At 40.3% G+C, this 15,321-nt stretch overlaps 2 protein-coding genes across 3 annotated transcripts; one reads left to right on the top strand and one right to left on the bottom strand.

Annotated features, from left to right (window-relative positions):
* The first annotated feature begins 3,015 nt into the window (after window positions 1-3,015).
* On the top strand, window positions 3,016-7,696 carry emp1b (epithelial membrane protein 1b). Its single transcript, XM_088316059.1, has 5 exons — window positions 3,016-3,153; window positions 4,518-4,605; window positions 5,837-5,945; window positions 6,397-6,537; window positions 6,625-7,696. Exons 2-5 carry the CDS (start codon window positions 4,528-4,530, stop codon window positions 6,783-6,785), a joined length of 489 nt encoding a protein of 162 aa, XP_088172185.1. The 5' UTR covers window positions 3,016-3,153; window positions 4,518-4,527; the 3' UTR covers window positions 6,786-7,696.
* Window positions 7,697-8,162: 466 nt separating this feature from the next.
* gsg1 (germ cell associated 1) lies at window positions 8,163-15,210 on the bottom strand. 2 transcript variants are annotated; one of them, XM_088316058.1, is made up of 7 exons: window positions 13,770-15,210; window positions 13,549-13,660; window positions 12,352-12,651; window positions 10,697-10,744; window positions 10,440-10,604; window positions 10,223-10,334; window positions 8,163-9,047 (listed from the first exon to the last, which is right to left on the bottom strand). In XM_088316058.1, the coding sequence occupies exons 3-7, from the start codon at window positions 12,647-12,649 to the stop codon at window positions 8,579-8,581; spliced, it is 1,092 nt and encodes a 363-aa protein (XP_088172184.1). In that variant the 5' UTR covers window positions 12,650-12,651; window positions 13,549-13,660; window positions 13,770-15,210; the 3' UTR covers window positions 8,163-8,578. The 2 variants fall into 2 exon arrangements, with proteins under 2 accessions (XP_088172184.1, XP_088172181.1); XM_088316055.1 differs by having other exon boundaries at window positions 13,549-15,210.
* Window positions 15,211-15,321: the final 111 nt, after the last annotated feature.

Consider the following 15,321-nt stretch of genomic DNA (forward strand, 5'->3'; position numbering starts at 1 on the left):
GGGTGGGCAAACCTTTTGATTGGCGGGCCACAATGGGTTCTAAAATTTGACAGAGGGGCCAGACCAGGAGCAGATGGATGGAGTGTTTTGGTAACCTCACCTCATCAGAGAAAAAAAAATACATTTAATTTTAAATGTAAGTGAACAAAAGCATTACAACAATATATATGTCGTTGAAAAACCACAGTATTTAGAAAATAAAACATTAACAAGGTTTATTTAATTTTTTTCAAGTTCAGCGGGCCGGATTAAAACGTTTAACGGGCCGCATGTGGCCCCCGGGCCGTAGTTTTCCCACGCCTGTTCTAAGTGATCAGAGTATATAATTTGGTTCAGTCAACTATCAGCAGCAGAATTGTCATTTAATATTCAATATCCCGGGTGAGTATTATGTTTTTGTACAGCATTAATGGTTCCTATGATAGCGGTGGTATTAAAAGGTGGAGGTGAATGCCCAGGCACCGAGTCGCTACTGTGTAACAAATAACGGTGGTGGCAGTTGCTTAACTGTAAATCTCACAATTGAAAAAACGTTGGAGAGATGCTAGTCTGCTTCCGGAGTGCTGTCAGAATGCCCTTGAGCAAGGTACAAACCCCACCGACCCAGCTCGAAGGTGGAACACTGTTTGCATATCTCTTTCGTGCGTGCCGGCATGCCCGTGATCTGGTTTTGCGTGTGATGTGCAACACAAATATACAACAAAGCACAAGTTGTGCCCTTAAAGGGGAAGTCAACCCAAAAAAAATTCTTTGCAGTAAAATATTATATGCACTTTCACTACTCTAAAGATGACACTCGGATTAATATTGCATTTGTGGAATATGAGTTAAGCAGCAAAATCCACCAATTATTAGCAATCTCAGGGGAGCGGCCATTTTGTCACTTTATGTCAACTGAAAATGACATCACAGTTGCTCAGAGGTCAGGTAACGACTAATCACAGCTCACTTGTTTGCTGAAGCTGAGCCATGATTGGTCGTTAGCTAAACCCTGAGCAACTGTGGTGTCATTTTCAAGCAACAGAAGTGATAAAATGGCCGCCCCCTGAGTTAGACAAAAACAGGTGGATTTTGCTTAACTCATATTCCACAAACGCAATCATATTGTGGGTCTGCCTAGAACATGTTCTCGAAAATAAAATGTTTAGGTTGACTTCCCCTTTAAGGGATTTATAATAAGTACAGTAAAATAGAAATAAAAAAAATATTAAGGGTTCCATAGCCCCTGCTTTATAGTGTTTTAGCGATACTGTGTTGTTGGGTCCTTATCAAACCGATGCTTTTATGAATATTTTTTTCTTTTTCCTCTTTTATCGTGTGTTGTTTTCTCTCTAATGCCTCAACCAAGCCTTAACGTCTTTCCAGTTTTCAGTCTCCCTTCTACATTCCCTCAGTCCCAACTTCATCTGGATCTTCCCATTCCCTAATCGCCCCCCTCAGGTCTTAGTCCCAACCCTACTCTGACACTAGGACCCTGTCCTCATTCTCCAGAATGAAAGCACTCATCTGACCTGCCTTTGGGTTATCCACTATTCCCTCCTAAGGTCAATTTCCTGGCTGTTAAATAACTTGCCTCATGATTAACATCCTGCTAGCTTAAACATGAGACCGTGCAACGCTCGGTGACGAGTGAACAGTCCTGCACTGGCAATTATTCCAAGTGGTTCCATGTATCAAAAGTGCACAAGCAGGTCCAACTGGTGTATTTTAAATAAATACTGGATACCTAATGACATGACAGTTTATAGCTGGCTAAAATAACTTGTCGAAGCGGTGTGATCACACTGTTTACCGAATTCGCTTCGCTGTGTATAATATAATATAATTATATAAAATAATAATAATCGTGCTTTCCTATTTTAGGATTGCTATGTTCTTCTGTGAGGATTTCACATTCATACCGCAATAAATGCGACATTAATACTTAAGATTTACCTCTTGAAATTGACAACAGTCGGAAAGCAAAGCCCACGAAACGTGTAATGATGCACTTATATTCAGCAACGTGATATGAGTTCAGAGACTTTGCCCGTTAAATTTTCCCTTTTACTAAAGGAATGTGATGCCCTTACATGTGGTTGAGGGAAATAAGACATTGACTCACTGGAAACATGAAAACCATATACCACAAGCAATAAACGAGCAATGTGGAATAATAATGAATTAATAGTTTGAAGCAGCCTCCTCCAGTTCGCATTACCTTTGCTTCCAGAGCTTCGCTCCACCCGTCCGTCTCTTCCCCACCCTTCTTCTTTTTTCTCGCCTTCTTTCTCACTCAAGCTGCGACATGCACTCAGTTGCCCCCACCTCTTTCTCGATTGCAACCAACAACATTCTTTCTTCCTGAAACTCCTTCCTCTGAAACAAAAGCAGGAAAAGAAGGGTGTTGATCGGGAAGAAATGCTACTGGAACCGTGTGTTTCTCTCCACTTATGTTTATATCTACAGCAATTATACACGAAAGGAATAAAAAAAAAATACAGGCACAGGAGAAAGACCGTTGCACATCATTTGTAATCGTTTATTTTGGCCTGTGACTTTCTGGAGTGATGGTCAAAAAAAAAAAAAAATCCCGGTGACACGCCCCACTAAACTGTAGTAGTAAGTCTCCCACTTATTTAAGATGCAAACGTGGAGAACTTTTGTATGTGTAATGACGGATACTTTTTTTCCATATAGTGTGTGATTTTGATTTGGCCAGTCTGTCACCATGGTGACCGGTGTACATTCATCAATGTCCACTGTTAGGGAGTTCCCCCACCAAACCTCAGTGAGTCATCTGCTGCCCTCCCAGAACAAAATCACCATCAGCTGAGTGACAAAGTCAGGAGACACCAAAAGGAGGAACGTTTGTTGTATAAGAGCTCCTCCGTGTGTGTGTGCGTGTGTGTTGGGTGTGTGTGTGTGTGTGTGGGGAGAAAGAAGAGGGGCTGTGCCAGCAGGGAGTTGTGGGGGTGCGAGCTGGACGAGTAGAAACTTGGGGTGGGCTGGAGAGAGCGAAACAGAGTGTTGGTTTTTGAGTCATTGGAGACAAGAGGGGTGTGGACTTGAAAAAGAAGGTGGGGCAAAAGTAGGCGGACGGGTAGTCTCTCATGTTCGTACTTTGCCAGGCTGAGTCTGAAATTAGTGTTCGACACAGACGGCCATCAAACAGTAAGTTGTGGATTCCTATTTTTGAATTCTGTAATAAATTTTTGAGTTGGGTAAATTGTTGCGTATTATAATGGGCAGTTGATAGTGTGCTTGTATCCGTTCAGAGGTTATTTTTTTCCAGTTGGGTCTTTTAATTAATTGAAATTTAGGATGTTTTAGCAAACTGTTCTATTTCTGTAGAATAGCCAGTGAAGGTTTTGGAACATTTGGTTAGAAGCAACGTAATGTAATATAACGTGTTTTTGTTGAAACTGTAGAAGAACATTTTGTATGTGTTTTTTTTCACATCAAGTTTCCAACTTCTTGGCATTGCGAGCATTTTATATCATTTTCTAGTAATTCATTCAAATTTGACCCTGTGACAGAAAAAGAGCCGAAGAACACGTCTTGTATTTGTACTCCCATTGCCTCAGGCGGAGATTATACAACACGCATATTTGGGAACTCAATCTTTCACTTCACTGTGCTGTAGCAGTGCAAGGCAGATAAAAGGTGGGAAAACATTTCAGTAGCAGCGTCGGGCGTGAACACGTGTTTTCGGCATCCACATTAGCGCTTTTGGATGTGTGTGCGTGTGCGCGTGAGGCAGAAGGACAAGGCCCAACCCTTGACCACTCCTTTTTACTGTGGAGAGAAGCAGCACATTCCAGATGTGACTATTACTTCACGCCCAGTCTGGCCAACTATAAAAAAAATATATATATAAGCTCCGTATGAATTTGTGTAAAAATGAAAAATTTAATAAAATACCAATGGAAAGTTTTTCAGCAAAAGTACACGGACCGACACTATGACGCGCCTTGAATGTACTTTAAAAGTTCCAGTGTGGTTTTGCGCTTTGGGAGTGCGAGTTTATTTGCAGAAATTCAAACGAGAGGAGGGATAAGTTTAGGCCCAGTCACGCGGGGGAATATTCCTTACAGTTATTTTAAGGAGTGGCAAGTTTCTCGCAGGCATTAGCAGGCAAGTCCAAACTCATCTTCCCGCCATGAGCTTCCCTCCTTCACACACTCAAAGTTTCCTCAAGCGTAGTCAAGATTTAGTTTGTTGTATTCGGTGCTCACAAATAAATGGCAACACTCATGCTTTGGATATAACTCAAAGTAATTAGAAGTTAGAAAAAACCCAAACAGATGAGTGTGAGCCAGGACTTGCTTGGCCTTGCTGACTTGATGTGTGTTTATGAAGATGGGTGTGTGCGTGTCTTGAAGCTGACATTACTGGCTCCGCTTCAGAAAAACTACTTGACTTTTAATGTTTTCTTGTTTGGTTCCAAAATTAATTAAAATATTTGCTTCATTGCATTAAAAAAAAAAAAAAAAAAAAGCAGCACAGCAACTTTTTTTTGTCCTTGTCTCACACAGCATCACCATCATGCTGATTCTCCTCGCCGCCATCTTTGCCCTGCACATCATTGGCATCATCCTCCTCCTGGTGGCAACCATCGACAATGTAAGCGAGTTCATACGTATCTGCGTGCAAACACACACAACGCACGCACACACACACAGCTTCCTCATAGCCGCGAGGCTTTAAAGCACGTCAAACCTCAGAAGACATCCAATGACGGAGATGCACGTCTGCAGTGGCATGTTTTGCTGACAGCAAAATGACGCCCTGACGAGTGACTGATTGGCAACTCTTTAATGATTCAAAGAATTTGTTTTCACTCAGGCCGTAGCCCATTGTTTTACTCTTTTGGGGTGTTGGGGGAGGAGGGGGGTGGGGTATGAGTTGACGTATGATGAGAGATGGACGACGCACGTGGCTGTCTTCCTCTGTTATTGCTACTAAATTGCAGGTGACGCTTGAGGGAGACGCTGTGCTTGCACATACTTGTCATTCACGCACAAATATGCGACATTGTTGCCCATGCCGGAGTGAGTGCTGCATACCACATAGAGACTTGTGGAATGCCACACTGACCGACACATTCAGCACTTTGATTTTTGATTCCAAACATGTTTGAGCACGAGGAGTAAACACTTCTTTATGCAGTTTTTAAAAAACATTTTTTTTTTTATATAAGAAGCCTGGAATTTAACACATTTTCCGCTCTACACAGAACCGAATCTTACGAGTTTTTCAAGTTAAAAAACGTATTTTGGTAGATTTTTTTTTTTCCATTTGGTGTTGTGCTTAGAATTCGGTTTAACCAAATTTTACTTACGACTGAGCTTCAGTTACACTGTCTCTAAAGTGAAGTGAACAGAAGGAGAGCTACATGTGCATCGGCTTTCTGAATCCTAATCAGAATAATCTTTATCGTTGACAAAAAGAACAGACGTTTACTGAAATGAACAGTATGTCAAACGCAGATAGAAAACAAAGCAAGCAAGTAGCTACTGTAGGCCAAAATCCACACCCAGACACTCATGCAGACTAACCAGCCAATTTCCTCACATCACTCGCCACGCCAAGCGACTCAAAGGCACACGTCGCACCACCCTTGTTGTAGTGACACTGTGCGTTTTTCTTTGCCAAACACACACACCTTTTTTTTTTTTTTGAAATTTTGTGGAGACTGGAACAGATTAACGCCTTTTGAATTCATTTCAATGGGGAATATTGATTTGATAAATAAATTGAGTCACAAATTGCTCACGGGTCAGATAAAAGTTATTGTACCACAAGTTTTATAATATTAGACAAACAATCAAATTGTCTCTACAATTTTCCTCAGGCTTGGTGGGTGACTGAAACCCTATCCACTGATGTGTGGGCCCGGTGGATATACATGAATGGACAGTGGAACTACACTGATCTTCCAACAGGCTCACACTACCCACAGGGTAAGACACACACACCCCAACACACACCCCCACACACACATCATCAGTCAGAGGGAGAAGCTGTTCGTATGCACACACGCTACTTCCCAGTTCTTCCACCAGTCCTGGCTTCGCCCATTTGTGCAAATCAGTTTGCAAGTCTGTTAGAAGCAAGCGGCAGCGTCAAATATTTTAACTTCATTTGATTACAGCAGCGCATTGTCAAATGAACTTCACTTTGACCCGAGTCAAACATTTGCCATGCGTTTGGAGTTTGACAGACATTTTTAATATTTAAGCCCAGTGGCATATATATTTATTCTTATGTCATCTTTTAACATGAATTCAACACGATTTATAGTGTTTATTATTCTAATAGTGGGAGTGATGTTAGTTTATACAACCTTGTTCATATACCGAGCCAATATATTGCATGTTTTTATGGTATTGCGCTTTCTGGCTCCCCCTGCAGACTACCTCCAGGCAGTGCAAGCCAGCTCAGTGCTCGCCTGTATATTCTCCATCTTGGGAATCTTTGTGTTTGTCGCTCAGCTCTTCACTTTGAACAAAGGACAGAGGTTCACCATCTCTGGGATTTTCCAAGCCCTCGCCTGTAAGTTAGAGTACTTTTTGCATAGTTTTTTTTTCTTTTCGCGCAAGAGCATACTTTGGATAACTTGTGTCACCTTCTCCCTCTCAGGTCTCAGCATCATGATCGCAGCCTCCATCTACACAGACCGCTTCCATCTCGATGAGAGTATCGGTTCTTATGGTCATTGCTACATCCTCGCATGGATCTCCTTTGCGCTCACCTTTATCTCCGCCATCACTTACTTTGTGCTACGCAAGAAGACTGGATGAGAATAATGCTAGAAATAACACCATCCAACCAAAAATGTTAGGCTGGATCTATTCTTTTAACAGAAAAAAAAGTTCTTTAGTTACTGAGCAATAGCAGATTGTAACATTCCACACTGGCAGTAAAATAGAGGCACAACCAATTTAAGTTGTTTTGGAGTGGAATATAATTTTTTGGGGCCTAAGTATGCATACGATGCTATAAGAGAGAAAGATCCATCATTATTTTCAGCAACAAAAAAAAAGGATTTATAAAGTAAAATCTGTGATCTTTGTACTTACTTTTAAATATGGATATAAGTGGATTTAAAAAAAAAAAGGGGCGAGTCTATTATTTTTCAATTTTTTCCCATTATTTTCCTGTAAGTTTATCAACTAAAATTAATCTATTTTCCATGGTCTTGCTTTGTGTTAAGTGTTACTAAAGAGAATTCTGGTGTTGTCCCCCAACGTGATGACATCAGTCCAAAATGACGTGTTGTGGATTTAAGGATTACTCAATGACAGGACTATGTAATGCCAATTTATTTTAAACAATGATGTCTGAAGCTTGTGCTTGTTTAGGAATTATTTAAACATTGGTATTTTTTTAAAGATATAAATCTTTTAAACATATAAGTCCCCTCTAAGTGATTTTTTATTTTATTTTGTGCATTAAGAAACTATAAAATGCTAACATTTTGCTACAGTGATAAGAACATTTAAACCGATTTTCTCCAAATGTACACCTTTACTGCCTTTCAAAAATGTCAGTACTGACTTGGGAATTGACACGTAAAACTGCCATTACATAGTAAATGTACATATGTTTCCTGTTATGCTTTGTATATCTAATGCTGTTCTGTTTTGTTGTTTCTCACCATGGATGACAATGACAATTATTTTTACTATAATAAAAAGAGATTTCCAACCAATGATTGCAGTTTGAGGTTATGATGCTGCGCAACAGCAACTTTTCTTGAATCATCTTTTGTGTCGCTGCATCCTGTCATCAAAAGTACTTCCATTGCAACAAAGTGGAGATGAAAAGCTTTCACAGCTGCAGGTTTTTTTGGTTTTTTTTTGGCCTTAACGGGCTTATATAATATTGCATCACAGAAAAGGTTTAAGATGGAGAAAAAAAAATAGCTTTTGCTTTGACCTTTAATTATTTATTTGTCTAACAAAGGGTCATTGATAGAGTCGTAGTGCACTTGTCTGACTTTGGTGCATGCGTGAATGTCGGTGAGAAAGGTTGCGAGTGTCTGCAGCCGGTGACTGACTTCCAGCCAGGGTAACAGTTCAGGTTTTTTCATTATAGATTTTATTTCATTTTGACTACTTTCTTATTAATTCAGTTAGTTTGAATTTGTTTTTAGACTGAGTTTGTATTTATAGTTTGTTTTTCAAATTTTTAAAAATGTTGTTTTTAATAGTTTTAGTATTAGTTTTAGGCTTTTATTCCATAAATAATAATCACAATTAAAAGGTCCCCAGTATTGCATAAATAAAGTATAACTTCAACTCAGAAACCGCTGTTCAACTTTTCTTCTGCAGAGAAACGCATACCAAAATAAATACATTTAAAATAAACCGCAAAAGCTCATGTATGATTATGAAATATGAAAACACTGGACATTTTTGCTAGAACAATAGTTCTAGTTGATTTTAACAACATAACATAACGCTCTTGTGTTTGCTTAATTTTGTTAAAGCTGTGAGATAGTTCTGTCACCCCCAACAGTGGAGCATTACAATAAAAGAACCGACGCTTCGCTATGACAAGACATTACCTGGATGAACTGCACCGTAAGAGTTCAAAGAGGACTGTAGTATTCCTGTGGCGTGTAAAGGGGGTCCATATTCTCCTGATGACCTTTCAGGAGTCCATGGACAACAACGGGTGATCTGGGTGAGTGAGATGGAGATGGGAGGGACAAGCGGTGCAAAGGGGACGGCGACATAAGGTGGGAGGATGGAGGAGGGAAGGACACCGAGTGGGGTAGTGGAACGGAGTGGGAAGGCTTAACGGTCGGCGGTGACTCGGGTGATGGCTGCTCGTAGTAAGGGGACAGATGAGAGATTGGTGCGTGGGATTGGTGAAAAGCGCGGGCCATGCCAGAGTCCGGTCCAGAGAAATAAGGTGCCGGGGGCAGAAGCCCCACAAAGTTGAAGGGGTTAAGGCTGGCGTTAAGTCGGGCTCCCACCATCAGGACATTTTTTGTGTAGTTGTTCAGGGTGGAGACACCAGCTGACATGCAGACAGTGAAGGCAAACCAGGCCACACTGAAAGGAGACACATACAGGGAATATGTTAACGACTGCAAACATCCAACACATTCATTACACAACGATTCTAATTACTTTGAGTCATAACTTACACACAACTCAAATAAAACTGCAATCTGTTTTGATCTTCTGTTTGGACAATAACTACAGTTTACTGTACACAGTCTAGCAAGCTTCTGTATGAATATCAACAATAGTGGCATGGAGGGGCTAGAAACGTTGCAATCTTGATACACTTGACACAGGAATGGGTTGGAAAATAAACGCCTCCTGCCAATAAATCTTATTTTCCGTTTGTAATAAACAGCCATGTGGGTGCATACCTGACATACCATTCCATTATGATTGATACGCCAAGGGAAGGCTGCCAAACACTGGTATGATAAATGACACAGTACCGCTCACAATCTTTGTTAAGTATACAGTGCAAAATAGACCTGTATTGCTTGGAAGGGTAAAAGCTTACAATTAAAGTCCTGAGTACACTCAAGCCTGGATGGGTGTTGCAAGATAAACTAAAGTGAGGAACACATACTTTATACAGTAGGGACTTGAGAAATGTATATCTTAAAATATCTCATTAAATTTAATGTAAATAGTTAAACTGAATAGAAGCATTAAATGACAAACTATTTATTTGGCTGCTCCTTCAGGTGTGCCTGGTTTGGCCACCGGGAGGCAGTGTAATACTTCTTGAGTTGTGATGACACAAAAGAATAAGAACATACTTCTTCCACCAGTACTGTAAGTGACTCAATAAGATATTGTAATATTAGTCTTTGTCATGGTAGAGGATAAACAATATATGCCTGCGAAAATTCTTATATAAACCGTCTAAATGTGCTGCTCCACCATTTGTATAATTCCTTTTGTATTAGACAGTGTGACTTCAAGTGTAGTGGCATTAAATAGCTTGAAACCACTTTTCAAAGAATTGTTCACTATTTGCCAAAGTGCCACTATTAAAAGCGGGTTGAGATGATGTCACCGCCACTATACAGTATTTGTATCTCAAGCTTATAAAAAAACAAAAAAAAGTTGAATGTGTAGGGTCTCTCTTACTTTGAAATCAGCTGAAATGTTGAAAATTGGTTTACAGCATGTGGAACTGCTTTCAGGGTTTTGCCATCCTCCTGAGTTATTTGTGTGTGTACCATGTGTGATGGACTCACTAAAATGCCCACGAATAGCCATAACTGTGAGGCTTGAAGTCCTCTGGGCCCATGGACACTGTAGTCTGAAACACCTGCATGAACATCATGTGACCCACCATTCCAAGCAGACCTGGGGAGGCCCAAGCAGAGAGAAAAAAAAAAACAACAACAAATGAAATACCACCGAATATCACAGGCATCGGTACATGAAATCGTGCAGCAAGCCATTGTGCACCTCCCAAGACTGTGAAGACTGCAGCAAAGGCGTTGAGCAGCTGGCCCCAGCGCTGCGTGGATGGGCAACAGGCCCTGATGCACAACTGCACAGACAGCAGCATGCAGCTGATGAAGAGCAGACCCACGTACATGAGCTCCAAGGACAGCGACAGCCACATCATGGCTGTGAGACATCATGAGAGAATAGAATGACAAAGCATCAGAAAGAATTTACAAGCGATTTACAACGTGACCGGAGGGAGCGATGCAAGTCACCTTTTTCCGAACCGGGAGTCAAAGTGTGGAACCCTCGACACTTCTCCTCTGGAATAGAAATTATAAAACTTTTATAGAGCAGTGGAAACCAGTGAAGTCATACAATTTGGAAGTCGACATTCTGGGAAATATGCTTCTGAGGTCAATTAGCAGTGAAGGTTGTATTTTGCACAGAATCGGGGCTTTTTAAGGATCAAGAGGGGGCTGAGCCCTGCAGCGAAGTGCAAAAAACGAAAAAGAATCAAATTAACTAAAATATGACTGACTGACACCCTCAAAAATGTTTGCAATTGCATATCTTGAATTGTAAGCGAACCACAATCTATGAACAAACAGTTCACTATCATTTCAAAGTGTGCATGTTCATGCAGCGGTGACTCTACATAACAACCCAGGCTAAACGTAGCTCCTCCTCAACAAACAAAGATTGTCTCTTAGTTGAGTTTCATCACCTTAACATACTTTCTTGAGATCAATTCCTATAAAAACAGGGCTTTGACGCCATTGTTTCACATTTTATAGAGTGTGATACCAAGAGCTCAAATAATAACGCACATTGTTAAAAAAAACAAATGGGTGAATTTGCAAACCACTTAAAAATGGGGATTAGAAATACAAGTGATAAGCATTAACGGTGTCATTTTTGTAAGGGCAGACTTGAAGAAGCTCTGATTTTGACACCTGTCAGTCAATTGTTTTTATTTATTTTATTTTTTTTAAAGTTTTTTCACCCTATTATCAAGCTATATTTTAGTTGATCCTGGATGCCGATACAAACGCTATACCTCGAAATAATGTTGATCTCTTATCTCAAAACATCTTTTAAGGTCAAACCCAAATGTTTTTATTTAGCGGCAAATATAAAAGAACTGCCCTCACTCATCCAATAATTTTAGAGGCACAACTTTAGTCAGTATCATTCAACCAGTGACTTAATAAGAATGATAATAACGACAACAAATAATCAGCCCGTGCTTGTGTATCCTGTTGACCCCGTGCTCTCCGGATTTCTGATCCATGATTGAGCCATACTGCTGACTGAGACTAAATCTCCACAAGCAAAACACACACTTAAGATAATCCCCTTTAGGATGAGCACACACACACACACACACACAGACATGGATGCACTCAAAATCCAACTAACACAGACCGGGAGCTCAGTGCCCATTATCACCTTGGATTTCCTCTCCCGCTATGACCCAATTTGTTGTCTTCACTTCCTGTTTGTGTGGGTCCTCATTGCACTTTGGGAATAATACTGGGCTGCGCTCACGTTAATCCCAGTGGAAATCCCACGACTAAGGCACTGATTGCTAACAAGAACAGTTTTGTGTATAAGGATCACTCGTTTAAATTCCAGGTACGTCTGCTCAATTTAATAACATCCAATGAAATAGTTGTGTCTAAAGCTGCCTTTTTTTTTTTTTACTGCGGTATTTAATAATATGTATTTATGTTTTATTTAACTAATAACTAAAAGGATAATCATCACCAAAATCGTGAAGAGCTCTGGCACTAGTTTGAATTAGATTACATAAACGTACCCAATGTTGCCCTTTTTTGTTTTATTTTCATGACTGCATATCAATGTTCTCAACACCTCGCATCGTCCTTTCATTGTTAGAATTGTGTGTTGTGTTTTGAACACTCACCCCACGCATCCGTGTATATGTTTTCCTCGCAAGTGAAAAACAGGCCCGTGTGAAAGATGGGGAAGACGAAGCGGTCGTCCCCCGTCTCCCAGGAGAACTGGATGCTGGACGAGTTGGACACGCCGGGAACTGGGATACATTTGCTATGCTTGGTGGGTGAACACAGAGGCTTGGGTACCTTCTGTTTACCGACACACCAATAGGAGGATGTGAGCGCCATGGCAGCCAGGCAGAGAGACACAACAGTTTGGATGAAGGAGAGCGCTGGGGAGCGCATTTGCTGAAGGAACGCCATCATGCCTGGGCGGTGGAGACAATGAAGAGAAATGTTTGGCAAGAAATCACGTTGATGTATATCATCAGATCAAGAGGAATTAAAACTGTTTTTTGCTACAATTCAATGTCTATTGTGCTGCTCCATCAAAACATGTCTTCAGAAATACGTAAGCAGTACGTGATGCAAAAAAAAAAACTGCCCCAGAGAACTGTGCTAAATAAGATGAAGCACACTGCAAGTGAAAGATCGGCCATACAACTTAATTGTTTTAAATATGAATTTAACTTTTTCTATTAACCAGTAAATTGTTTTAATAAACTGCCAATGTGTAGCACTGGTGGATGAGTTGAGAAAAAAAGTGAGCAGCAAAACAAATTCTGGTGCTCATTTGAGAACCACGTAATTTTTTTGGTGTGCACCCCAAGTTATTTGTCTACATATGATGCTCCACCTTTTGTGTTTAAATACCAATTTCTTAAAGGGTTTTAACACACAAAAACTGCAAAAAAAACCCTCTTATTGAAACAATCAATAACTTCCCCTTTATTTATTGTTTTGACTTTTGGTGAAAGGCTCTTTCCGCCACAGCATAACTATTACAGAGAATGAAAGCAAGGCCCAATTTGGGTGACTTTTGAGCCACAAAAAATGTAGCATACTTTCCAAACTTAAAAAAAAAAGATCCAGTTTACATTAGTGATTAGTTTGATTTTCTGCAAAAGGTGCATGCTTTTACACAATTTAAAGGCTTTCACAAAGGGGTAAATTACAAAAAGAAAAATAAGAAACTTATAGCAATTAGGGGTCAATTAGAAGCAAAGTTGGAGAGACAGTTCCTAATTCTCCACCAGATTTAATTTGACGCAACATACACGAACAAACATGTAATATTAAATAAAAAATAAGAAACATGTACTCACCTCCTGCAGCGTCTGAATGTTAGTTTGTCATCCCTGCTCCACTTCCAGTCTGCTCTCAGTCTTCATCACATAGTCAGGAGCGCCAAATGAGGAAGCCAGCAGTCAGACAACTCTGCGCATATTACACACACACACACACACACACACAGTCGTCTTCTTTAATCCATATTAATCCAAAACAGACAACTCTTTTCCATCTGTTTTCATTTTGGCTCCGCAACTCATTTCCCACTCTTCCATTCATCGTCTCTCCACATCAGCACCGCCGCCGCCTCCTGTCCCCTGTGTGGTCTCCTTCCCCTGTTTTGATCTGAACATCGGCATGACCTTGACATGATGAAAACGTGGCAGATACAGAGTATTACATGAACATTGCTTTTCGCTGCCGTCATTTTCCCTGATTACTAACTGTGTTTGAGTCAGAGGTGGTGGCACCAAGGGAAAGCCCCGAGGACGACTTATTTGGCGACAGCGCTCATTCTACCCATAAGATTTATGTTGTTTTTCAGTCACTTTAAAAACCAACTTACACGCATAATGGATGTGTGTATTCTTAAATTTAATTTTTCCATTGTGGAGGATATGACTATTACAGTTTCCAAATTGAGACAGTGTTTTAAATTTACATTCACTTTCTGAATATTGTATATTAATGCCAATTAGACTTCACTAGCCAGAGGCTGAGCTGCAGTGTATTTGTTTCCAAGTGGAAAGAGCATTAGGTAAGCCGCTATTTGCAGGAGACAATGTGCTCCAAAAGTTTTAGAATTGCCGTAGATGCCACACGATGGTGTCAAAGCGCTACATGAAGATCTTCAACTCACTTCGACAATGCTCCAAGGCAGCTTGATGCCTTAAGAAAGAAAAAGCAATACTCCTGGAGCAAATCAGGGAAAATGAGTTTTAGCAAAAAAAACAACAAAAAAAAGTAGAGGTTCAAAATAAATCTCTGAATAGGTACATCACAAATATGTTGGGGAACCATGGATACTTCACTGAAAGGAACTGTGTTTGTCTCTGGGACACGCCACACCCAATTTTTTTGGAGAGCTGCACCCCGGCCCAGCCAAAATGGGTCCATGATGCACTTTTGAGTTATGTACTCACTAGTTGAAAATCACTGCACTTAACTATCAGCAGCCAAAATGAATGCCTTAAAATATTAATTCGAGTGAAGACTACACACTCAGTAAGCCACCCAACAAAATGGAGGAAATAAACTGAGCAGGAACCTGGTTGTCCATTGAGTCACTTGAGTTTGTTTTTTTTTAAACTATATTGAGCTCAACTATTTTTAAAGGCAGTTCTCGCTGTGAATAAAAGAAAAACATGCATGCCACAAGGTGGTAAAAAGGCATGCACTAAATCTGTTAAGACTGAACGTGAATAGTATATTGATAAGAATAAAATAAAAAAATAAAAAAATGGAAACTGATAATTTTATAGGGGGTGGTATAATCTATTTATTAACCACTAGCAATTCTGTGCAGAATTGCCTGTTGATTCATCGTGTTTTGAAGCAATTGAAGCAAAATGGTGTTCACTACTCAGCTGCAACCTGCAAAGGCGCCGTCGAATCAGTGACAACTAGTTTGTGTTCCGGTGAACAAAGATATGGGAAGTTAAGATACATCCGCAAAGACTGTGGGAGGGGGGGGGGGCAATGTTCGGCTAAATACAACACTGGCACGGAAACAGAAGCTCAGAACATTCAGAGATTCTCGCACCCCATTAGAAATATTTAAAAATAATTAATCAATTGTGCATGGATAT

This window comes from Idiotropiscis lumnitzeri, chromosome 15 (assembly GCF_059441095.1).
Source record: "Idiotropiscis lumnitzeri isolate Australia: NSW breed Sydney's pygmy pipehorse chromosome 15, RoL_Ilum_1.0, whole genome shotgun sequence".
NCBI lineage: Eukaryota > Metazoa > Chordata > Actinopteri > Syngnathiformes > Syngnathidae > Idiotropiscis > Idiotropiscis lumnitzeri.

Bases quoted from the DNA above. Each gene is read 5' to 3' on its own strand.
- gsg1 (XM_088316058.1), bottom strand. From the start codon at position 12,649: ATGATGGCGTTCCTTCAGCAAATGCGCTCCCCAGCGCTCTCCTTCATC. The intron at 10,745-12,351 runs GTGAGTGTTCAA...TTTCTATTCCAG, and splicing joins CATATACACGGATGCGTGGG to AGGAGAAGTGTCGAGGGTTC. The intron at 10,335-10,439 runs GTGCACAATGGC...GGGCCTCCCCAG, and splicing joins AGTCTTCACAGTCTTGGGAG to GTCTGCTTGGAATGGTGGGT.
- emp1b (XM_088316059.1), top strand. From the start codon at position 4,528: ATGCTGATTCTCCTCGCCGCCATCTTTGCCCTGCACATCATTGGCATC. The intron at 4,606-5,836 runs GTAAGCGAGTTC...AATTTTCCTCAG, and splicing joins TGGTGGCAACCATCGACAAT to GCTTGGTGGGTGACTGAAAC. The intron at 5,946-6,396 runs GTAAGACACACA...CTCCCCCTGCAG, and splicing joins AGGCTCACACTACCCACAGG to ACTACCTCCAGGCAGTGCAA.